We start from the raw sequence: 22,161 nt of genomic DNA, 5'->3' as shown, positions 1-22,161 counted from the left end.
ACACCACTATTATCCATATTGCACTAGTACTATCACCATCACAACCACTCTCATCACTAATTTAATATTGTCATCGCCATAAGTTTATGACTACTATTATTATTATTATCATTAACACCTTTAATATTGTTATTCCTGTTAAGAATATCACTATTATTATCATTATCCGTACAAACACCGTCAATTTTTAAGAGATTAAAATAAAATAATTAGAATACTTTTGAAAACTAAGAGTACGATTTTAACCTAAAATTAATTACTTTGTTACGGAAGGTACAACCAATCGACTATAAACAATTATTATCAAAGACTCTAAGGATAATATGTTTCTTCCGTGGAGAAAGGACGTATCACCGGCACAATAACTAATATTAGCTACCCGCATGAATCCTTGTCCCAGTTTTATTATGCCAACAATAACAGATACTTTACAATTGATCTTAGTGATCTAATGCGGAGAAGAGTGTATAAACGCAACCCAGCTCCATTAGTCAAATGTCATCACTGTGGTCTGTGGCAATGTCCCCCGTTTTTATTATCCACCCTACTCATAAATCAAAATAGCCTTTTTGTCTATTTGGTTGATCATAGAAATGATAAAAGATTTGCAGAAGATATCATTAAGTGTGTTTGAATTGTCGGTGAGACAATTTTAACTTCCATTTGTAAAAACATAATTTTAATTACTTTTGCGGTGAAAATATCTTCAACCTCGTGCTGTCACACTTTTACCAGCGCAGCAAACATGATCTAATGTAAACTTATGCATGACACTAAAGTTATAGCTTTACTAGACAAACACCTAAAGATCCTAAATTACATTACAATAAACGAATAAGTTTTTTCAACAAAAGAAAAAAAATTAACATACTAAGAATATTTTTTTTTCCTTTTAAAAAAATATCAATTATTTTTTAATTTCTGTAAATATGAAAGTGTTTTGTGTTTTAATCTAAAAGACTCGTCTTGTAAATGCATGTTTCTTATTTATAAAAAGAGGAACATACATAATACATTGCTATGAATGAGGAATTAAAATGTGACAAATTTTATTTAAATTGAGTTGAAAAAACAGAATTATACTTTTTATAAAGACTAAAAATATCTTTAATTCTATTATAAATTAAGAAGATCTTTAAACACAATTAGAGCATTTCAATTTGTTTAATGTTGTTATTCAGAACTGATTAGAGTTCATAACATAACCTATATCAATTTACCATTCTGAGTATATATATATATAAGATGTACTGAGGCGAGTTTAACTTGATTCTCTTTTTATTCAAAGTCATTTACTTTAGTTTATTTCCAACCAATTAAAATTAGACAATATATGAAATAGGACTAAGGAAATGAAATTTGTCAACATATTATATAAATTATAGCATTATATATAACTAAATTTTGAATTTGTTATATAAATTACTTAGTTTTACTGTTTTTAATACATCATTTTTTACTGTTTTTAAAAATAATAAAAAATATAACATAATTTTTCTATGAGTCTAAATATATACACAATAACCTAATATTTCAGTCTATCCTTCGCATAGAATAAGTGTTCTTTTCAATTAAAATTTATATTTTATGATAAACAAATATTTTTAAATGTATTAATTATATTATAATTAAAAATATAATAAATAATATTTTTTAACATACAAATTATATTTTAAATTTATGATAAATAATTGATATTGTAATACATTTGATTTCGTTAATTTATATATATATATATATATATATATATATATATATTACTATAGTCACTTTTATAAGAAACAAATAACAGTATAAAATATATTTTTACTTTTTATATAAAAAGGATCGAAGATAATATATTGACACCCTTTATAACCCCTTAATTGTTTAAACAGTTATTGTCTCCTTTGATGAAGGTGGTTGTAAATGTTAAAAAGTAAAGAGATTGAGAGAGTATTTGCATGAGATTATTATAGTTGATAAAATTCTCCTTAATTCCAGATATTTAGTGCAATAATGCATATTCAAGATTGGAACACGATAACTCTAATAAAGTTGGAACAGAGCAAATTATTACTTAAATTTGTTTGTGTAAATTTTAAAATTACAATAATATAAAAAAATTAGATTGTAAACTTAATATTTGTATGGCATAGATCGTTAAACTTGTTATAATATTAAATAAGTATGAAATTAAATCAAGATATATAATATAAAATATCAATATATATATATATATATATATATATATATATATAATATTTCAAAATATATAAATATGAATATAAGTTAAGAAATATAATAATAAAATATTATTATTAATTTAAATTTAGAAATTTTTACTTTGCTCTATCCTATATATAAATTAAAATATCTATTTTAAATAAAAACATTTTTAGTAATCATTTTTTAACAAAAGTGTTTAAAGGTTTTTTCTTTCTCTCAACGAGACCGTTATTAGAAATTTTTCTTAGCCTTTTGTTTATTCATCATTTTATCTTAATTTTAAATAGGATTTCAGTATTTTTTTAAAAAATTATCAAAAATTAAATAAATTTTTTATCATAGATATAAAATATAATTTATATGTTAAAAACTGTTTTAAGTCAAACTAAAATACTATTAAAAATATCATTGTTAAAATATTATGAGACATCAAATTAAATTGAAACGATATGAAATACTACTATAAGTCAAATTTCTATTAAAACACATCAAATCTGTTTTCTAAAACATGAATGATCAAAATTAATTTTAAGTCAAATCGAAATAATGAGATAAGACGGGTTTTAAACACTCCGTGTTTGTAAATTTTGACAAACTCAAAGGCATGTAGTATGGCAATTAATATGCATGAAATTTTGAAAATCGAATGTAAGAGAACAGAGACAAAGGAATATGGATTTAGTAAATGCAGGTCCAATGATGGAATTGTATGTGTTTGACACAAGTTTAGTAGCAGTCTCAATCACCACTTTTTTTAACATTTTATTTTCGAACTGTTCTTTTATAAATTTAATATTAAATTAATTTAAACTAAACAGTGTTATTTAATCATAAATTACTATTGATATGATAATAATTTTATGAAAATCAATCGCACTTATCATTTTAATAATTTATGATTAAATTAAAGTATAAAATTATTTTAAGTCGTTAGAGTATAACTTTTTTTTTCCAATTAACTATTTAATTATCCGTAATTGTTTATAGATAAATTTAGTTATTTAACTAATTGATATAACTACTTAGAAAACGTTTAGTTTATTATTTATGTAACTAATTACATGCCTCACAGTCTCACACTCCTAAAAATATATTCAAATCACAGTTGCTGCAAATAAAAAAATAATTTATATGCACCAAAAGTATGCAATGAAATATGATTATTTTGACCCTTTTTTTTATAAAATTCTCTCTCTCTCTCTCTCTCTCTCTCTATATATATATATATATATATATATATATATTAATATAATATTTTACATTGATAATCTATATAATTAAATGAGGATAAATTAAGTAATTCTAAGGATAATTTTAAAATTTATTCTTCACTTTTATCTTTCAATTTCTTTTAATTTAATGATTCATTTTTATCTTGTATTTTCTTTTAAAATTATTAAATTAAAATACAGTGAAGAATGAAGATAAGAAGTAACTGTTTTTAAATTACTTGTCTAAAAAAACTCTTTTAAAATTACTCTAAACTTCATCTCTCTTATAATTAAAATATAAAATGAATTTGTGACTTTTTCTGGTCATGGTTTAGAGAAAGTACATATCAAAATTTAATTATTAATTTTTACTTTTAAAGAAATTTTTATCTATTTATCTAAATATAATTTTTTTGCTGAAAGAATACTCTCCTTCTCTCACGTATGTTTGCATGTGTATAGTATTATTATTTTTTTGTATATAATGGTGTCATTGAGGTCCAAACCTTATACATACTATTCCAAACTTTCATCACTAGATGATCCTAGTGGTTTGCATGTGTAAAATCAAATTTCAAACCTAATGAAAATGATATTTTTAATAACTTTTTATCCGTTAAAAATAACTTTTTATCAAATTTAAATTTTATCAATCTATTTTTTGTGTAGAAATTTTATTAGTCTAACTATTCTATCATATAATATTATAATTGTGATTATGGATGTAAAACTTAACATAATTTTAGGGTTTAGTTGAGTAAAAAAAGGATTTTAAATAACAAATTGTAGGTGATTATGTTTGAAAAGAAATTTGAGTTAATTTCTATCTTTTTTTACTCTTTAAAAATTTACTTAACTGCTTTGTAAATATTTTTTTCATTTAGAGTTGTCAAAGTGACCCTGATCTTGATGAGTCTCAACTCACAACATGTTTGGGTTGAGTCAAACCAATTTTTATTTTTTATTTTTTACAATTATGGCCAAATGGTGACTAACTCACTTAACCTACAAACTAAACGAATTTGATTGACCTATTTAACCCATTTAAACTTAAATAGAAATATAATCATATAAACAACACAATAATTGAGAAAGCATAATAACCTCATACCTTTTTCAATTCAAATGCAATATAATTCACAATAATCATAAATATAGATCAACACTAAATGCAATACATTATTATAATTCACAATAATTATAAAGAATGACTTGATACTTATATTTTTTTCACATGATACTTAAATATTATTATGTTGCATATTACTTGTAATTTGAATCATTTAGATTAACAAATGCTTTTGAGAGAAAAAATGTCACTTTATTTTTAAAAAAAATAGAGAAACCATTATTATCATTTTTTAAAAATTAATGATTCAATCTACCTAATCCATCAACCTTTAGTGGGATGGACTAGGTTAGAATTTTCATAACTCACCAAAAAGGTGAGTTGGATTAATTCGACTCCTTTAAAGTTTAACCCATGGTGAGTAAACTCGTATGGATTGAGTTGACTCGTTTTGACACATGCATTTTTGTTAATTTTTAGTGTATTTTGAAACATACACTGGAGTAATGTTTTTTAAACATTAATTTATAGCTTTTAATTTTCTATTTTAGGCTATTTTTGTCCTTAAACATTTATTGGATTTATTTTTAAATCTTTTATTTGAGATAAGATTTTATTATTTTTACCTTTTTTACATATGATAGGATTTTCTCATTTTTACCTTTTTATTATATATGATATTGACAATTATATATGAATAAAAAGGCTACAAGTGTTTAAAAATAATTAAAAATTAAAATTATAAATACTCCAAAATATATTTTTATCTAGAAAATTGAATTGAAATTTGTATAAAAATAATGCATAAATATATCTTCATTTTTGTCATTTTATATTTTGCAACTATTTTAATAGATAATTTTATCACATACTTATATTTTAATAAGTTAGTTTAATAATTTTCAAGCTATTGGCCACCTTTACAACTTGCAACTAGTTTTTTTTAGATAATTTTGTCAAATATATTCAAAATAAACTACAATGAAATATCAATAATTTCTTAGAAAGAGTACATTGATAAATATAACTATAATATTTTCAAATATACTAGGAAATAATCAGTTAATATTATTTTTCTAAAAGACAATTAATTGTACGTTAACAGATTTTTGTGGGATTTATTAAGATTCACCCACTTCTTTTTTTAAAGGTGTGTTAATAGAGTATAATTATGATTTTTCTTAAATATATTTAAGATGTAATTTGTTAACATACTTTTTTCTCAATAATAAGTATGTATACGTTAGCATGTTTTAAAATTATTACGTGAAATTCTATAAACATAGTTTATATGTTAAAAAAATAAACATAATTTATTTTACAAAATCTTAAAATATAACAATTTTATTAGGGTTGACAAGGCGGGTTTTGGTCTAATGAATCGTTTGACAAAGATCACAGACATACTAAGTGACTCAACTCTTTAGTTAACATTGACTTATCTTGATTTATCCAACAACTTGGCGGGACAATGCCAGGGTGGAATGACATGTCAACCCGTGATACATATATTTTTAAAAAATAATATAAATATTAATAGGTATTTAGACTTTAGATTATCACTTTATATTTTTTATAAGTTTATGATGTTAATAAAAAAAAATCAAAATACATATTTATTATTATTTTTATGTTATTTATAAACTTAATTCCTCTAATATTGATACGAAAATTTATATTAAAATTAAATTTAGGATAAATAATTAATATACTTTATATTCTCTAATTAAATTTGTTTATTTTTAAAATTTTATGAAATAAGATATTATTATTATTTTTTGGCTGGCTAGTGACGGAACAAAATGGCTGGAATGACACGCTTCGCAATCCTTAAATTTTACTCTCTCTTACACACACACACACGGTGTAAAGCATGTTTCATGTGACACAATCATGCCGTGTGTTCGCAGTCAAATTTTGGAACCTATGTCATTAACTATATTTGAAAATACGTACAACTCTATATAGCATATTTTCTTTTTTCAAAGTCTGTCGGCCAGGTCCAACTATGCATGCCAATATAAATGGACTTATTTTCTCATGGTTTTATGTTAAACGTCAATACAAAAGACAAAGGAAGAAACCAAAGAAAATTTCCTAGAAAAATGAAGACTTCACTTATCTTTAATACTACGTAAAATACACGATGGACAACGACCTTAGTGCAAAATCCGAGCTATATATCAAACTCTACTTATGAGCGACCAATTCAATTATAATCATAACATAGTCCATCAAAATATTGTTGGATTAGCGTTCCTTTGCGCAATTCAGATAATTTAAACAAACTCTTTTTTTATCGTATAAGTACCAGAAAAATATCTCTAATATCACCATCCCATGTTTGGTAGGAGAGAAATACAATGGAGAGATGATATTAATTTGTGTTGTTTTGTGTGAGAGAAACAAGGTAAAAATATTTTTTAAAATGATAAACTTCATTATATTATTTCTCACATATTTTTATTCATTTATTTATCTTTTTTATTTTCAATTAAATACCTTTAGTTTTTACTTTATTACTCATTTATTTCTTTTCACCTTTTTATTTCCATCCATTCTTGGTTCAATTTATATAATTTTTTTCTTATTTTATTTTCTTTAACGAATCACCTTTAATTTTTACTTTATTACTCATCTATTAATTCTATTCACCTTTTTTTTTTGTTTTTCATCCACTCTATTTTTTTCACTCTACCAAATAAACCCGGTAAGTATCAACATTTGCCTCTTCTTTCCCTATCTATCTATAAACATTAAAATTAGACAATTTTTAAAATTTTTGAAATATACTTTGTAAAAAAAGTGAATGTAAAACATGCCATATGCATTATGTGCTCATGAACCAAGGTCAATCCATTTATATGTGAACAACTCTAAATAGACAGTCAAAGAATGATTCTTTCATGCATAGTCTTTTCTCGCAAATTTGGGAAATTAATATATTCAAAATCTATATTATGAGAATTACTTTTCAAAAAATTTGCAAAATAAAAAAATTACTCTCCAAAGATGACGAGGCAAAAAAAAAAAAAGAGAGAGAGAAAAAAGGATGAAGAGGACAAAGGTGACAAGGTAAGGGAAAAAATGAAAGAAATGAGAGGTGTGTGGTGGAGAATGATATATATACATATATATGATCAAATTATATTAGTGTAATTTTGATAATTATTATATTATTTTTATAACTTGATATAGAATATAATTTTTATTAATTCAATTATAAAATAATATTTATATATTATTAAGATTATTTATGTCAAATTTTGTTAAAATTGAATAACAACAAGAAGATAATTAATAATTCATATTTTATTGTATTTTGTAATATTTATATTACGTTGATTTTAATCTATATAAAGAAGATAATAAATGATTTTAAATTAATATAAAATTATATATATGTGATCCATGTGAAATGAACTTTCAATTCAACGATATGTTTTAAAAAAACAGTATTCAATTAAAAGTTATAAAAATATGTAATAGATGTCAAAGTTATATCAATGTAATTTAATCTCTTCTCATATATATATATATATGAGAGAGATTAAATCTAATTCGTATAATCAATTATGAATAATCAAAAATCAAAATTTAATCTGAGTTTTTAAAAAAGTTACATCACATTAAATCTTAAATTTTAAATCTTTATATATAATTTAAATTTAATTATCTTATTTTTATATAAGATATTTTTTTTCTTCATAAAATATGATTCTCTTCCTATAAATAGAGGTTATCAGAGGAGTTTGTTATGATGAGAGATGAAAGGATTAAATAATAACATGTGATAAAGTCATAAGGTTCTGATTTAATTTCGAATTAAAATTATATGTGATTTTCACCACGCCTCGCATAGTCTCTCGTAATTCTAGCGCGCGTTCTCTGCTTCGCCTTCATCTTTTCAATTTGTTTACGATTACAGTTTCCCAGCGGCAGAAATTCAGAGAACGATTTAGGCACAACACCTAAAATACTAGACCTAAAATTAGAAACAATTTCTTGGCCATCATGATCTGATGATACAGTTTTTCAATTCATTACGGTACATCAGAAATTCAAGTTTAAATTAAAAAAAATGTCAGAATCCATCTTTTCTTACTAATAATAATAATAAAAAAGTGAAAGTGAGTAGTGATTTACAAATCAAAGAATGAAGCTTTAAGAGTTTTGCAAACGCATAAAAAGAGGTTTTTAATTTAACATTGCGCATGAAGAAACCTTCTTTGATTCTCAACACAGTGCTGATTTGACTTTTTGGGTGTGCGATTGTTTCTAATTCGTTTTATGCAAGGGTGAAGAAGGAAGCTTGCGTCCAGGATTGGAAGAGACGAGAAAAGATACACATGCGGTGAAATGTGATTTTTAATTGGAAATTAAATCAGATCACTATTGTTTAACCCTCTCATCTCTCACAATCACACGGAGAGAAGAAAGGTGAACTTATTTTAAGATTATTATTTTTTTAAATTATTTTTCATTTTTATCATTTATTTTCTTGAAATTTAATAATTATAATGAGTAATTAATATCTCCATCATTCATTTTCTTTTAATATAATAATTTAGATTAGTTATTCATTATAATAATTAAATTTCAAGAAAATAAACTATGAAAAGTAACTCGATCCCTTCTTTTATATATATATATATATATATATATATATATAACATTTAAAGTAAATGATGGTAGTTTGAGTCATTTTTTTAAAAAAATTATTTTTATAAGTTTTTTTAGTTATTATTAATTTACATTTTTCTAATTTTAATCCCTAAAGTACAAGTTTATATGGATTAAAAATGTTTTTTAAATGAGACAACAATTAAAAAAAACACAAGTTCACAGAAATTATAATTGAAGTAAAAAAAACTTACTAAGAGTCAAAATTAAAAAAAAAACATAAACTTACGTAAACTAAATTCATATTTAATCATTTGAAATTGAAATAATATAAAAAGGGAAGCTTGAACAATCCAAAAAGGGGAGTATGAATAAATAAAGGGGTGTGTGTCATTTTTTGTTTTGTCAACAAAAGGGGTTGTGTGTGTGTGTGAAAGAAATGGCCTAGGAGTTTTCATATAAAGAACATCCAAATCATGTATCACGGCCCATACTCGATGCAACATGGGTCTCACAACACCAGTGCGGATTTTACTTTCTACATTTTTGCTTCTTGCACCCATAATACCAATTAAAGGACAACTTTACCCTTCGGTCAAGACCTCCTTTCCTCTCCACCTCCACCGAACACAACCACCACATGCAAACAACACAACAAGATCGGAACACCACAAAAGAATGCAATAAAAAGTTAGAAAAAAAATTGCAATAACAAGGGAAACCGGTGAAGGAAGCCTCGAGGTAGGTACATGGGGTGTGAAGAGATTTAGCAGAAAGAAAGCAATAACAAGAGAAGGGCAGTGCCAGAATATTATAAAATTTGAGGTGCAGGAAGCAAAAGAGGGTTATTCAGGAAGGAAAAGCCCACAGGTGCGGGTAACAAAGCCTACGAACCGGTTACTTTCTTTCAGCAAAACCAAACCCTAGCAGCACTACTTCAAAAAGAACAGCGCCATAGCATAACCCTTCGAAGTCGCCGTTTGTTTTCTTTTCGTTCGCATCTTCTCTCTCTCTCAGGTTCTCTCCTCTTCTTCTTCTTCTTCTCTCTCTGTGTTCTTACCTTTTTACAAGTGTTACTAATTAAAGTGTGTGATTCCGCAGAAAGATGAAGGTGGTCGCCGCGTATTTGCTCGCCGTCCTCGGTGGCAACAACAGCCCCTCCGCCGATGTCATCAAGGAAATCCTTGGCTCCGGTACATTCTTCTCTTCCATCAAAATCCCTTTTTTTTCAATTTTTTAATTTTTTAATCTGTAAAATTAAATGCCTCATGCTAATTAATTAGGTTTAGGTATCAATGACAATTTATTATTTTGCTTTTAATTAGGTTTAGGTTGAGATTTGCTTGCCCCATTTGATTATTTTATTCATTAATGCAAAAATTGGTGAAACGTGTTCGTTTTATTTAGTTGTTGCGTTTGCATATATATCAGGTTGAGGAACGGACAATATTTTTGTTTTTGATTTGCAGTTGGAGTAGAAGCAGATGAAGATAGGATTGAATCGTTTTTGTCTGAAGTTAAGGGTAAGGATATAGTTGAGCTTATTGCTGCCGGTAGGGAAAAGTTGGCCTCGGTTCCTTCTGGTGGTGGTGGTGCCGTTGCCGTCGCCGCAGCTCCTGGGGGAGGTGCTGCTGCTGCTGCTCCTGCTGCTGAGGCAAAGAAGGAGGAAAAGGTGGAGGAGAAAGAGGAATCTGATGATGTAAGTGCTTCTTTCAACCCCTGCCTTTATTCAATTCTTTGCATTGCTAATTGTGGCATGCGATGTATTGTGTGTGTGTGTTTGGTTTGACTGTGGACAGCATCAGAATTGATTTTACTTCCAGTTCAATGTAATTTTAGTAGAAATATAGATGCTTGGTTAGTATTAGGTAAAATTGATTTTGCCCCAATTTTCGATTTGACTGGAGGTGAAAAAACATGGCTTTTGCGTTGAGTTTAAAAATTTAAGCCATGTTTTGCATCAAACTTGCTTTCAAGGTAAAAAAACATCCAAACATAACTTCAAAATCAATTTTATGAACGCCGAACCAACAACAACAACAACAACAACAACGCCTTATCCCACTAGGTGGGGTCGGCTACATGGATCAACTTCCGCCATAATGTTCTATCAAGTACCATACTTCTATCCAAACCATTAATTTCGAGATCCTTTTTGATAATGAACGCCGAACCAAAAACACTATAAATGGTTTTAAACTTGAGGTTGTTTCGTGAGTCTATACTAATTGAGTTGCATATTCTGTAATTAAAATGGTTCTGAATTTCCTGTTGGTTGGACATATAGATCAAAGCACATCTTGCCTTTACATACGAAGTAGCTTTATGTAATAACTCTGATTGTTTATCCTTCATTTTGTTTTGTGATGCAGGATATGGGTTTCAGTCTCTTCGATTAATTGGTGTAGTCTATTCAGCTTTTTTGTTCAGAACATATTCTTAATTAACACTAGAGCATGAGTTTGTCAAAGTTTTGTTCTAAGGAGTAATTTACTGTGTTTTTTAATATCAATGACCAACCAAGTTGGATGAATTTGGTTTGATATTTTAGTGTTTTGATGTTATGGAATTTCATTTTGGTAAATCTCAGTCAAGCTTATTCCTTGTTTTACCTTTTGACTATGGTTATTACGTTAAGTGGCAAATTATTAGGAAAAGAATGAGAAGGTAAAACGTATCCAACATTTCTTGCAAGTTAAATTAAATTAATTTTGAAGTTAAGTGAAGGAGCTTTTAAAACAGTATTGTATAAGTTGCTTTTGTCTTTTGAGAGAAATTAGATTTGTTTTACCTTTTTTTTCCTTATCTACAAGTATTTATTGAGAAATTTATTTAAACAAGATTTAAGCTGAGTGAATTGGTATATATAGCAATGTATTTCAATTCTATTAGTTTACACAGATCAAAATTAATTTAGAGATTAAGGAACAGTTTATTTTTACTTATTTGTTAAAAAAAGTTTGTTTTAATAAAATAAGTATTTTTTCAGTGTATTTGTCTAAATTATTTTTGTTTTAAAAAATATTTTTTTATTATTTTAATAACCAAATCACGTCTAGTAAAAAAAAAAACATTTGATATATCATGTTTATAATTTTAAACAAATGGTCCTAAACTGTTTTTTTTTAGTGTTGGATTCTGATGTTTGAAGTAAAATATAAAAGGTCAAATATTCATCTTATTTTTTTATTTATTTCCTTTTTCCTTCTACCAAACATAAGCTTAGCCTCCATTAGGCACGATGGGAATAGACTAATAGAGGGAGGAAGAGAAAAATAGAAGGTAAATAATATGAGTCTCATTAGGCACAATGGAAATAGACTAATAGAGGGTGAAAGAGAAAAATAGAAGGTAAATAATATGAGTCTTATTACTCATGTGGATTTAACACTTAACACGAATTACATTATATTTTAATTTAAATATTTTTATTTGAAAGACTGAAATCACGTCAATTCCAATGAAAAGCGTGAAAGTATCAAAACTATCAATAACGTAGAATCAAACATGCTAGAATATGTCGAACAAACGCGTATGTACTTTGTAGTTAAAAACCGATGTCGACTGTCATGAAAAAATGGATGCACATTATGTCTGAGGCGTTAATAGCATGTTTATATAGAATAAATTGTTATAAAGTTTGTTTCTCATCTATGGATCACTGCATATTTATATAGAAACTTTAGTGTAGATTCGGACGCAGATTAAATTAAGTTTTGCTAAGGAGACAATCAGTAATAGGTTTTTATTAAAAATCACGATTGGGAATGAATTACAAATTACGGTGGAGGTAATAACATTAAATTACAACATAACTTTTTATTTCTTAACAATTTAAACTTACGGTTAGAGCCTTAGATAGCATTTGTCTTGTTAATTAAGAAATTGAGGAAAGGTGAATGTGTAATGGTTGAATATGGAGATAGGGAAAAGGAGGTGAACAGGGAAAGGCACTGTGTTACAAACTCTCACAATGGTGATTTGCAAGGAAATTTCAATGGGAGATTTAAAACAGAAGCCGTGGGAGAAACCCTACATATAAAAGACAATGAGTGCTCATGATATACTATTTTCTAACAGGTTATCATTAGTTAAAATTTATTAAAAATTAGTGTACATTATACATAATAAATATTTATATTATAAAACTAAAATTTATAATAAACAAATATTTTTAAATATATAAATTAAATTTTAAATTTAAGATGAATGATTTATATTATTATATAGTTATTTTTAATCATTGATAATATATTTATAAAAAATTGAAATTAAAAATATTGAAAATGATATATTAAAATATATAAGAAGTTAAGTTAGACCATTGATATTAAAAGCACAAAAAGATAAGCATTGAGAGCATGTGATATTTAGTTATAACTTATTAAATTGTCTAGTTGATATTAAATCATAATAAGATATATCAAATGCATTAGGAATGTATTTGAATTTTGAAGATAAAATATATACATTTGGATTTGATTTTTATATTAATTAGTACAAATGCATTGGAGGGTATGCCAGATGCATGTTAACAATGAAGTTCATATGAAATGAGAGTGTGTTCATGAGAATCATCATCACTTCATGAAGAAAGTAGGGAGAGTGGAGGCTTAAAGAAGCAGATAATTTTACATATTTATAGAGAAAGGGATTACAAAATTACAAGACTGTTAAATAAGAAATAATACCCATTAATTTGAAATATTCAATAAATTTTAACAAATAATAAGAATAGAATTTATTCAAGTATAAAAATATATTACTAGCATTTCTCTTACCTTTTGTCATCCAGTTCAGCAAGCGGCATCAACTAATCAAAGTTAACCGTGTCCTGTTTTCCTTGATCCATTTAGAGGATCTGATCTCTTAAAAAAATAGGTTTGAGTTGGCAGGCAAACAAAAAATAGGAACAATTTTGCCCACCATGTTGGAACCCTGCTTGAGCAGAAGATGCTTAGACCAAAGTAAAAGCTGGTCAGTGGTTGCCAACAACGGTTATAGAAGGGAGCATTTTGATCATTCTAATTAAATATTGCTATTGCATGAGAATATGACAAATCCACCTCCCATGAGAATGAAACTGAGACAACAGGGTCAGAAATCGCTATGAGAATTACTTTTATATGCAACTTTTTTCTTTTTTATTTTTACAAATCTTCGGCTTAACATAAAACCCAGCAATTCATATAAAGATCCGCAGGAATTAAAAACAATTTGCAACCAGATGCCATGTAAATCTAATTTCTATATTTTATTTTCTATTTTTAGCTTTACACTCTTGGAGTGCAAATAGATGCGTTTATAAGTCTGGAAATCGTAAACAGAACCAACAAGTGGCCAGAGAAATGAAATAGATACGGCAATATATATATATATATATCCCGTGCAACCACATCAAACGAAAAACACAAAATAAAGTTTCTGTAATGCATAATTCAGAGTAAAATAAAGCCAGATCAGATACAATCTTCTATGCAAACCACCAAGCATTTTTATCCTTCCCTATTAAAACCATTATATTTTACTAGCAAAGGAAAGGCCTTCCTTAGCAAGTTGATCTACATCTGCAACCGGAGGCTGGACCTTAGCAACTTTAGCAATAGCCTGGTTCTCTTCAGGAGTTCCACCTTCCAGAAAGACCCCAACAACTTTCCCATCTTTAATCCAGTATGTCCCAAACTTAGGCTTTGACGACGCAGGATTGTTGTCTCCGAATAGTACTGTGTCGCCGACATTGTCGCCATAGAATTGCCAAGACAGATCAAATGAACGGGAATAGAAGTATGGAAGGTAATCATACTCCTCAACTGTTCTTCCTTCCTCAGCTGCTTTGATGGCCTACATAAAACAAGTTATCACAGAATGAGAAACAGCACTGCAGTCTGCAAGCATGGCTCTTTACTGGAAACTTTGATTTGGAGGACCAGAAAAAGAAACGTTTAAGCAGATATCTACTAATTAGCTAGAGAGGGCATGCCGGGGCAATGATAAATATGTATTTTGTGCATGAGCTCACAAATTTAGGTAAGCTACTTACCTTCACAGCCTGTTCAGCTGATTTGCGAGAATGATCAACATGTTCAACTCTTCTCAATTCACCGTATAATTTCAAAGGGAAAGTAGCAACATCACCAACAGCATATACATCGGAAAGATTAGTTTTGAAGAAAGCATCGGTCTGCAACCAAAACAAATGGCATCATTGACATTGATGACAAGAATCACTATTCCCGACTTGGGATAACAACATTTTATAGCCTGTTAACAAGCCTCCGGATAATCGGATATGGTATCACTGACCTTGATTCCACCCTTCTCCTCTTCAACCTGCCCTTTGACTAAGGCTGTTTGAGGCCTTCCTCCAACACCAACGACAACAATATCAGCTTCCAGGACCCTGCCATCCTTTAGTTTGACTTCTTTTACCTGAATGATGGATTAAAGTCATGGTGAGTTTGATTACGAAATAGGAAATTTAAAATGCCATCCCATTACAGGGTTCCAAGATCACATGCAACCATACCTCTCCATCAGAATTAGAAGTGAATCCAACAGCAACAGTTCCTTTAATGATATTGACACCCTTATTTTTGTAATACTCCTCATAGAATTCAGCTATACCAGCCGTAAAAAGTCGTGGCACTGTAACATCAGTTTACAATGTTAGTTTATAACTTTTTTAAAATACAAATGTGCGGGTAACAGATGAGAGTGGGAGGTGTAAAAGGAAACAATCACTTACTACACCAAGGCTCCGGGTAGACCATGGTAACATCAATATTGTTGAGTTTCAACACTGCACTAAGCTCCAGACCAATGTATCCTCCCCCAACAACCACAGCTTTCCCATTCTTCTTTGCCTTGATTGCCTCATACAATTTGTCAGCATCATCAACCTCCCTCAAATAAAAGATGTTTTTCGCATCAGCTCCTTCTACACCAAAATCTGTCAGCCTTATAACCTGGAAAATAATATTATTAGCATTAGTATGAGGCAAACGAGAACAATGAATGCAACATCTCTACTATCCACAAGCATCCTTACTGTTGAGCCAGTTGCAACAATCAAAATCTGATAACTGAATGTTTCTCCTCCCGCACTGATCAGAGATTTTGCCGCAAGGTCCACCTTTACTATTTCTGTGCTAAGTATTAACTCTATCCCTGCAATCATCAGTTCAATTTGTAAGTTCATATTAGAAAATTGTTGTGAAGATCCATTTTTCCATCTACTTTTCCTTTCACTTGATATAATAATATAATCAACTATTGATTCCTAACAATATCCAGTAATAATGCTGAACTAAAACAATGTGGGTGAAAGCCAAAGTCACCTTTCTCTGTGTACCACTCAGGAAGCAACCTTTCCCCTCCACTTCCAACACAGACATGGAACCCAGGAAGTCTAGCAGGGGCTGCAAAATCCAATTGTGACATCAAGGTAAAAATATTCAAGAGACGAGCAAGGCAAGCTGATATTTTAATTTTAATGGAAAATTCAACAGAGATGAAAAAGCCCAGGATAGACAATAGACATAATAGCATTACAAACTTACACTCTGGAAAAAGGTAAGCCTTGCTCAGAGCAGGACGTTCATAAGGTGCTACCTGTGCAAACATACGATACATAAAGGATTACAAAGCAAAAAATAACCGCAAGAGGTTCAAGAGATAAAAATGTGATACAAATCTGAAAAGAAAAATGTAGAAGAGAAATAGTGGAGATACTACATAGAATATGCATGAAGTTTGCTTCACCATCTTGGTCATTGGAAGCTTTCAACCAAATATAACAATTCAAGGAAACCACCATAACACATCTTAATAAACCTTATATGTTAAACTGAAAACAGAACCATTTCTGTTCAAATATATTAATAAAAACCAAAGAGGATAAGTTAAAAATACTGCCCTTATAAGAGGTCCAGTTAAAGATTATACTTTGAACCAAAATTATTAGAAGCTTACTATTCGCAATTTGAATAACACAATTCGATATGATTTGACTACCCAACTATTCATATCATGTGAAGAATCTACTATACATGCATGAATCGGAGTGATTCCATATCGTTGATGTGAATTGCACAATTCACTGTTTTTTATTTTTTTTTACACTGCTTTACCATTTCTTATCAAAGAAATTGAAACGTCTGATAAGCTTGAATGATTAAACAAAATTAAAAAAGGGTGGGGCTAAAGGAGCACTGCTAAACACACCATATCCGTTTTTTCAGATGTTATATTTGCATTCTTCTGAAGACGGAGTTTCGCATGATCACTCACTCATTCATTGTATTTGGCTATTACATTGCTCCATTTTCCATCTTCGAAAAGAGAAGGTTCACAAACAAAGCTACATGCTTGAAAATTCACAATTTGAATTGCAGTTTGATATGTTGCTTATAACAATCAACAAGACAAATAGACAACGTCCAAATGCAATCAAAATCAAATACTGCACGATAGAAGCATCAACACATAGCGAAACGGACTGTTTAGTAATCTATGAACTATACCGCTTCTTTGGAAATGATAGCCAACTCCCCTGGCTTAACGCCCTGTTTGGCAAACTCCCTCGCCGCATAACCCTACGATTTCGAAAAAAGTTAATTAGCCACAGCATCCAAAAGTCAAAACACGAGAAAATCAAAGAGTTTCCACAACGATCACGGTATTCACATTTTGGACACACGCAATCCAAGCTGCAACAGAAGTGAAAGGAAACAGTAAACACGAATCGACCTAACTAATTCTAAAACTCCGTTCTCCTCCGATTCCGTTAGTGAACTCAAACGGATCAAGGAGTACGCGGAGTTAAACGTAGATTACACTAGAGAATTTCGAGATCAGAACAACGCATCGCGGATTGAAAGCAAGAGTAAAATAAAAACCGATCAAGAGTGAAAAAAACGAAGTAACGGTAAAAAAAAAAAAAAGTGAAGATGAAGAGAAAGAGAGAGAGAGAGATAGAAAGAGAAGGTGTGGAACTAACAGCGGAAACTCCTCCTCCGAGGATGATGTATTTGAAGGTTTTGGCCATTGTTGAAGTGTGTTGTTAAGAATGAGAAATGAGAAATCGCTTCTGCAAGCTCTGTTCTGTGTCCGCGACGCCAGGCACTGGTAAGAATGTGAGATAAGCCTTGTTTGTGATTGGTCAGATCATTTTATTGGGTCTTGGAGGTTATTTTGGGAAATGCAAAAAATGTGAAAGGAATCTAGCTGACGTGGCAGGTTCGTTGACCGTTCAGAGTTTGCGGACCCTAACCGGCACCATCACGCTGGCGCCGTGGCGTTAGCAAAATCAAAATCATCTCTTTATTCAAAATCGCTGTTTATTTGGTTTAAGACGCAGATATCATTGGATTTTAATTTTTAAGAGCTTCCACCATATCCTTCTAGAATTTTGAGAACACAAATATTACTACTGTCTATTTATTTTTATAAAAGCTTTTGGAATAAATATTCATTTTGCTCTTGAGGTGAGATCACAAATTAATTTCTAAAAAATAAAAAAATTTAAATTTAGTATTTAAATATATAAAAATTACTACAGATAGATTGATCCGACCATTAAATTTAAGAGAACATTTTACTGTAATATTTAAGAATCAATTTAATAATAAATTATATTTTTTAAAAATTTATTTGACATTAAGTTAAAAAAATTAAGTACTAATTTGTCATTTAATTATCTATCATAGTATTTTTACATATTTAAAGATTAAATTTAATTTTTTATTTTTTAAAATTAAATTTATTATTCTCACACGTTCAGAAATCAAAATGAATATTTATCTAAAAAAATTTTGTTAATATTCTAAGAAAGTTACTGCTAGTAATTAAAGAATAATATCTGAAAATTATTATATAATTTAAATTGAGTAAGTAGTATGAGACCGTCATTTAATTATATAAAATGACAGAAAACACGAAAAATGAGCCAGGAAAAGAAACAAATAATTTAATAACTTTTTTTTTACTGTTTACTGTTTCTAAAGTCGTTTTGCTTGTTTACTGTGTTTAAAATAGTTTAGAAACAAATTATTTCTAAATTAGCTTTTGGTTGTTTACTGTTTTTAAAAATATTTTTTTGTTTTCCTAATTTTTTTTGTGTTTCAATTCTTTTTTATCTTCTGAACTTATTTGAAAGTGTTTTTTTATATAAAAATAAGTGTTTGTCGCATGAGCATATTTTTGTTTTCTAAAATTTGTTTGTTTCACGCCAACAAAGAACTTAAAGAAAATAGCAAAAATGAAAAAAAAAATATTTCTAAGTTGTTTTTGCTTCTTTTTTTTTTTTTTTTTACTTTTGAAGCACTTGTCTTGGAAATAATTTTGCAAATTTAATAGATTTTTCATATAAATTCATCACTCAATAATATAAAATTATTTAAAAAATTATAAATGAGAGAGGAATCAAATACTCTTTATTCCTTCTAATACTCCTTGTCTTTCCAATATTTTTCTTCTTGTTTTATTCCAATCACCTTAACTATCCCCAACATGAGACTTGTTCTTTTCTGCACCCAATAAAAAAAGACTTTGTGGATCAAAGAATGAGCTTCATTCATATTGTAACTTTGACCATGGCGCGCTATTACGTCCAGATTCATATATTCATAGTTTCGTACAAAAGGAAATACTGTATATTAATAGAAAAATTATTTAGTGAATTAAAAATGCATTAATATTTTTTATAATGAAAATACACTAATATTTGCAATTTTGACTTCTTTCACCTCTCGTATTGCCAAAAAATTATAAGCTTAAGTATAATTTTGACCCTCTTATATTTTAAAAATTGTAATTTTAATTTCTCTTATTTTAAAATAGAGATATTTAATTTTTTTTATTTTTTAAAATCTGTAATTTTAGTCTTCTTATCTTAAAATAAAGATATTTAGCCTTTCACTTTTGTAAAATTTATTGTTTTATTTTATTTTTTGTCAAACTGAAGGTATTGATCATTATATAGATTAAACAAATAATCTTATGTCACGCCATTAAATATGAGTCACCTCATATTAATTTCTTACCAATCAAAACTAAACTAGAGAATTAAAAATATTTATTTTTAAATAAAGAGACTAAAATTATAAATTTTGAAAAATATAAAGACTAAATGTTTTAATGTTTCTATTTTAAAATAGGAGGACTAATATTATGAATTTTGAAAAATAAAAGGAGCAAAATTATATTTAAACCAAAATTATATAAAATTTGATATCAATAATATATTTATTACTTATCTTTGTGATCCATTTAAATATCTAATCCAATCTAATTCTAGGGGTGGAACTAGGATTTTTATATAAGAGATATCAATATAAACAAATCATGACTTAAAAAATATTTAAAATTTTGCATACATAACATTTATGAGAAATTTAATATATAGCTAATATTTTCTTATAAGAAAAAAAATATGTAATTCTCGTAAAAAAAAGGAAATATATAATTGTGTTGAACATAAGAGATACTAATAAAAAAATACAACCAACACATAAGCATTCAAAGATTGATAACAAAAGGAGAACAAAGCATAAAAATTTTCATTTAAATTAAGAGAAATTTTTTTATTATAGTCAACACATATTATTCAAAATATTTCAAAAAAGATACCTGAGTCACACGTGAAAATTTCTTAGAAAATACTTGGTTAAATTATAAATGATAAATATTTAGATAAGTCAACTAAGTATAGATATATTATTAACAAAAATAGAAACTATAAATCTAAAAGTAAATATTAGTAAAAAAAAACTAGTTGTTTGATTTGTTCAAAGCTCATTAAGTTAATTATTTTATGAAAGGTATTGAGTTATTTTAAGTATTTTATAACTCTCTTCATTCTTATTTGTTGGACTCAAATCAAGAGTGATGAAAAATTAGGATAAATGTATTTCTATCAATTAAATTAATTTTTTTAATCTTATTAAATTCGGTGATTGAATCTAAATATAATTGTAAAAAAATGAAAGTAAAAAAAAAATTAACTTTTAGATAAAATATGTTAATAAAAAATTATTAGAGAGAACTTAGAAAATTAAGAAGAAGGAGGTCAAAAGATAGTATATATATATATATATATATATATATATGATATTATAAAAACTTAAAAACCTTGAGTCATGGCATTTAGGTCCCCTAGTTGATAAAAAATTAATACAATTAAATAAATTATTATCTCACATATAAATATAACACGACCTTATATTATTATTATCTCAACCATATGAATTTTTGGTATTCAGGTTTCAACATGAGTGTGTAATATTTTAACTTTAAATATATCTTTTTTTCAAAAATATTAAACTTAGACCACCTATAATATTACACCTGATAGACTGAACGCAGTTCTTAATCATTTTCTAACGTAACTTTCCTTTAGGTAGTCAACTTTGCATCATCCATTGAAAGGAAGCTTGGAAATTCAGTCAAAATGGAGTCTATAGTTTCTGCACTGCCTATCACCCCATCATGGATAAGATTCTGAAAACTGATCAACTCAAAGTGCATGGTAACTGATTGGAGATTTTTTGGAAGCTAAATATACCTCCAAAATCAAACACTTTCTATGGAGGGCTCTTCGAGGATACTTACCTACTAGACAAAGTCTCACATTAAAAGGTGCAAACTATCCCAATGCTTGTTGCTATTGCTCGAACCACTTTTAGAATATAATGAATGACATCTATTCATCTCATGTGATAAAGCTAAGGAGTATTGGAAAAATGTAAAAGTTTGGCATCTCATTGAGTATAAAATTGACTTGGTAGAGGTCCTTAGAGAACTTATCTTCGAGCTTTTTGAACAAATACAACAACAGCAAAAAATGTAGTATAGCTGTCACACTTTGGTATCTGGAAAAGCAGAAATCATAAGATATAGGAAAACTCTGAATTGCAACCCACTATTGCTGCGATTTTCAGAGAACAGAAATCCTTTGGCGTCAGCATGTGCCTCCGTGATGATCAAGGATCGTTCATAAACGCGCGTTAATTTTATCTTCCAGGTATTCCCCTCACTCATGAAGCTGAAGCA

General features: G+C 28.0%; 2 protein-coding genes across 2 annotated transcripts; one reads left to right on the top strand and one right to left on the bottom strand.

Moving 5' to 3' along the window:
* The first annotated feature begins 9,972 nt into the window (after positions 1-9,972).
* LOC114381119 (60S acidic ribosomal protein P2-1-like) lies at positions 9,973-11,722 on the top strand. The gene is made up of 4 exons (XM_028340299.1): positions 9,973-10,128; positions 10,213-10,304; positions 10,581-10,810; positions 11,484-11,722. The coding sequence occupies exons 2-4, from the start codon at positions 10,217-10,219 to the stop codon at positions 11,508-11,510; spliced, it is 345 nt and encodes a 114-aa protein (XP_028196100.1). The 5' UTR covers positions 9,973-10,128; positions 10,213-10,216; the 3' UTR covers positions 11,511-11,722.
* A 2,624-nt stretch (positions 11,723-14,346) lies between these two features.
* LOC114382216 (monodehydroascorbate reductase-like) lies at positions 14,347-18,266 on the bottom strand. Its single transcript, XM_028341485.1, has 10 exons — positions 18,110-18,266; positions 17,634-17,705; positions 16,671-16,722; positions 16,449-16,529; positions 16,160-16,278; positions 15,857-16,076; positions 15,638-15,756; positions 15,415-15,540; positions 15,152-15,292; positions 14,347-14,952 (listed from the first exon to the last, which is right to left on the bottom strand). The coding sequence occupies exons 1-10, from the start codon at positions 18,155-18,157 to the stop codon at positions 14,629-14,631; spliced, it is 1,302 nt and encodes a 433-aa protein (XP_028197286.1). The 5' UTR covers positions 18,158-18,266; the 3' UTR covers positions 14,347-14,628.
* Between the last annotated feature and the right edge of the window lie 3,895 nt (positions 18,267-22,161).

Source organism: Glycine soja, chromosome 13 (genome assembly GCF_004193775.1).
Source record: "Glycine soja cultivar W05 chromosome 13, ASM419377v2, whole genome shotgun sequence".
NCBI lineage: Eukaryota > Viridiplantae > Streptophyta > Magnoliopsida > Fabales > Fabaceae > Glycine > Glycine soja.
Note: the sequence above shows the minus strand (reverse complement) of the source record. Positions and strands in the feature narration are given on the sequence as shown.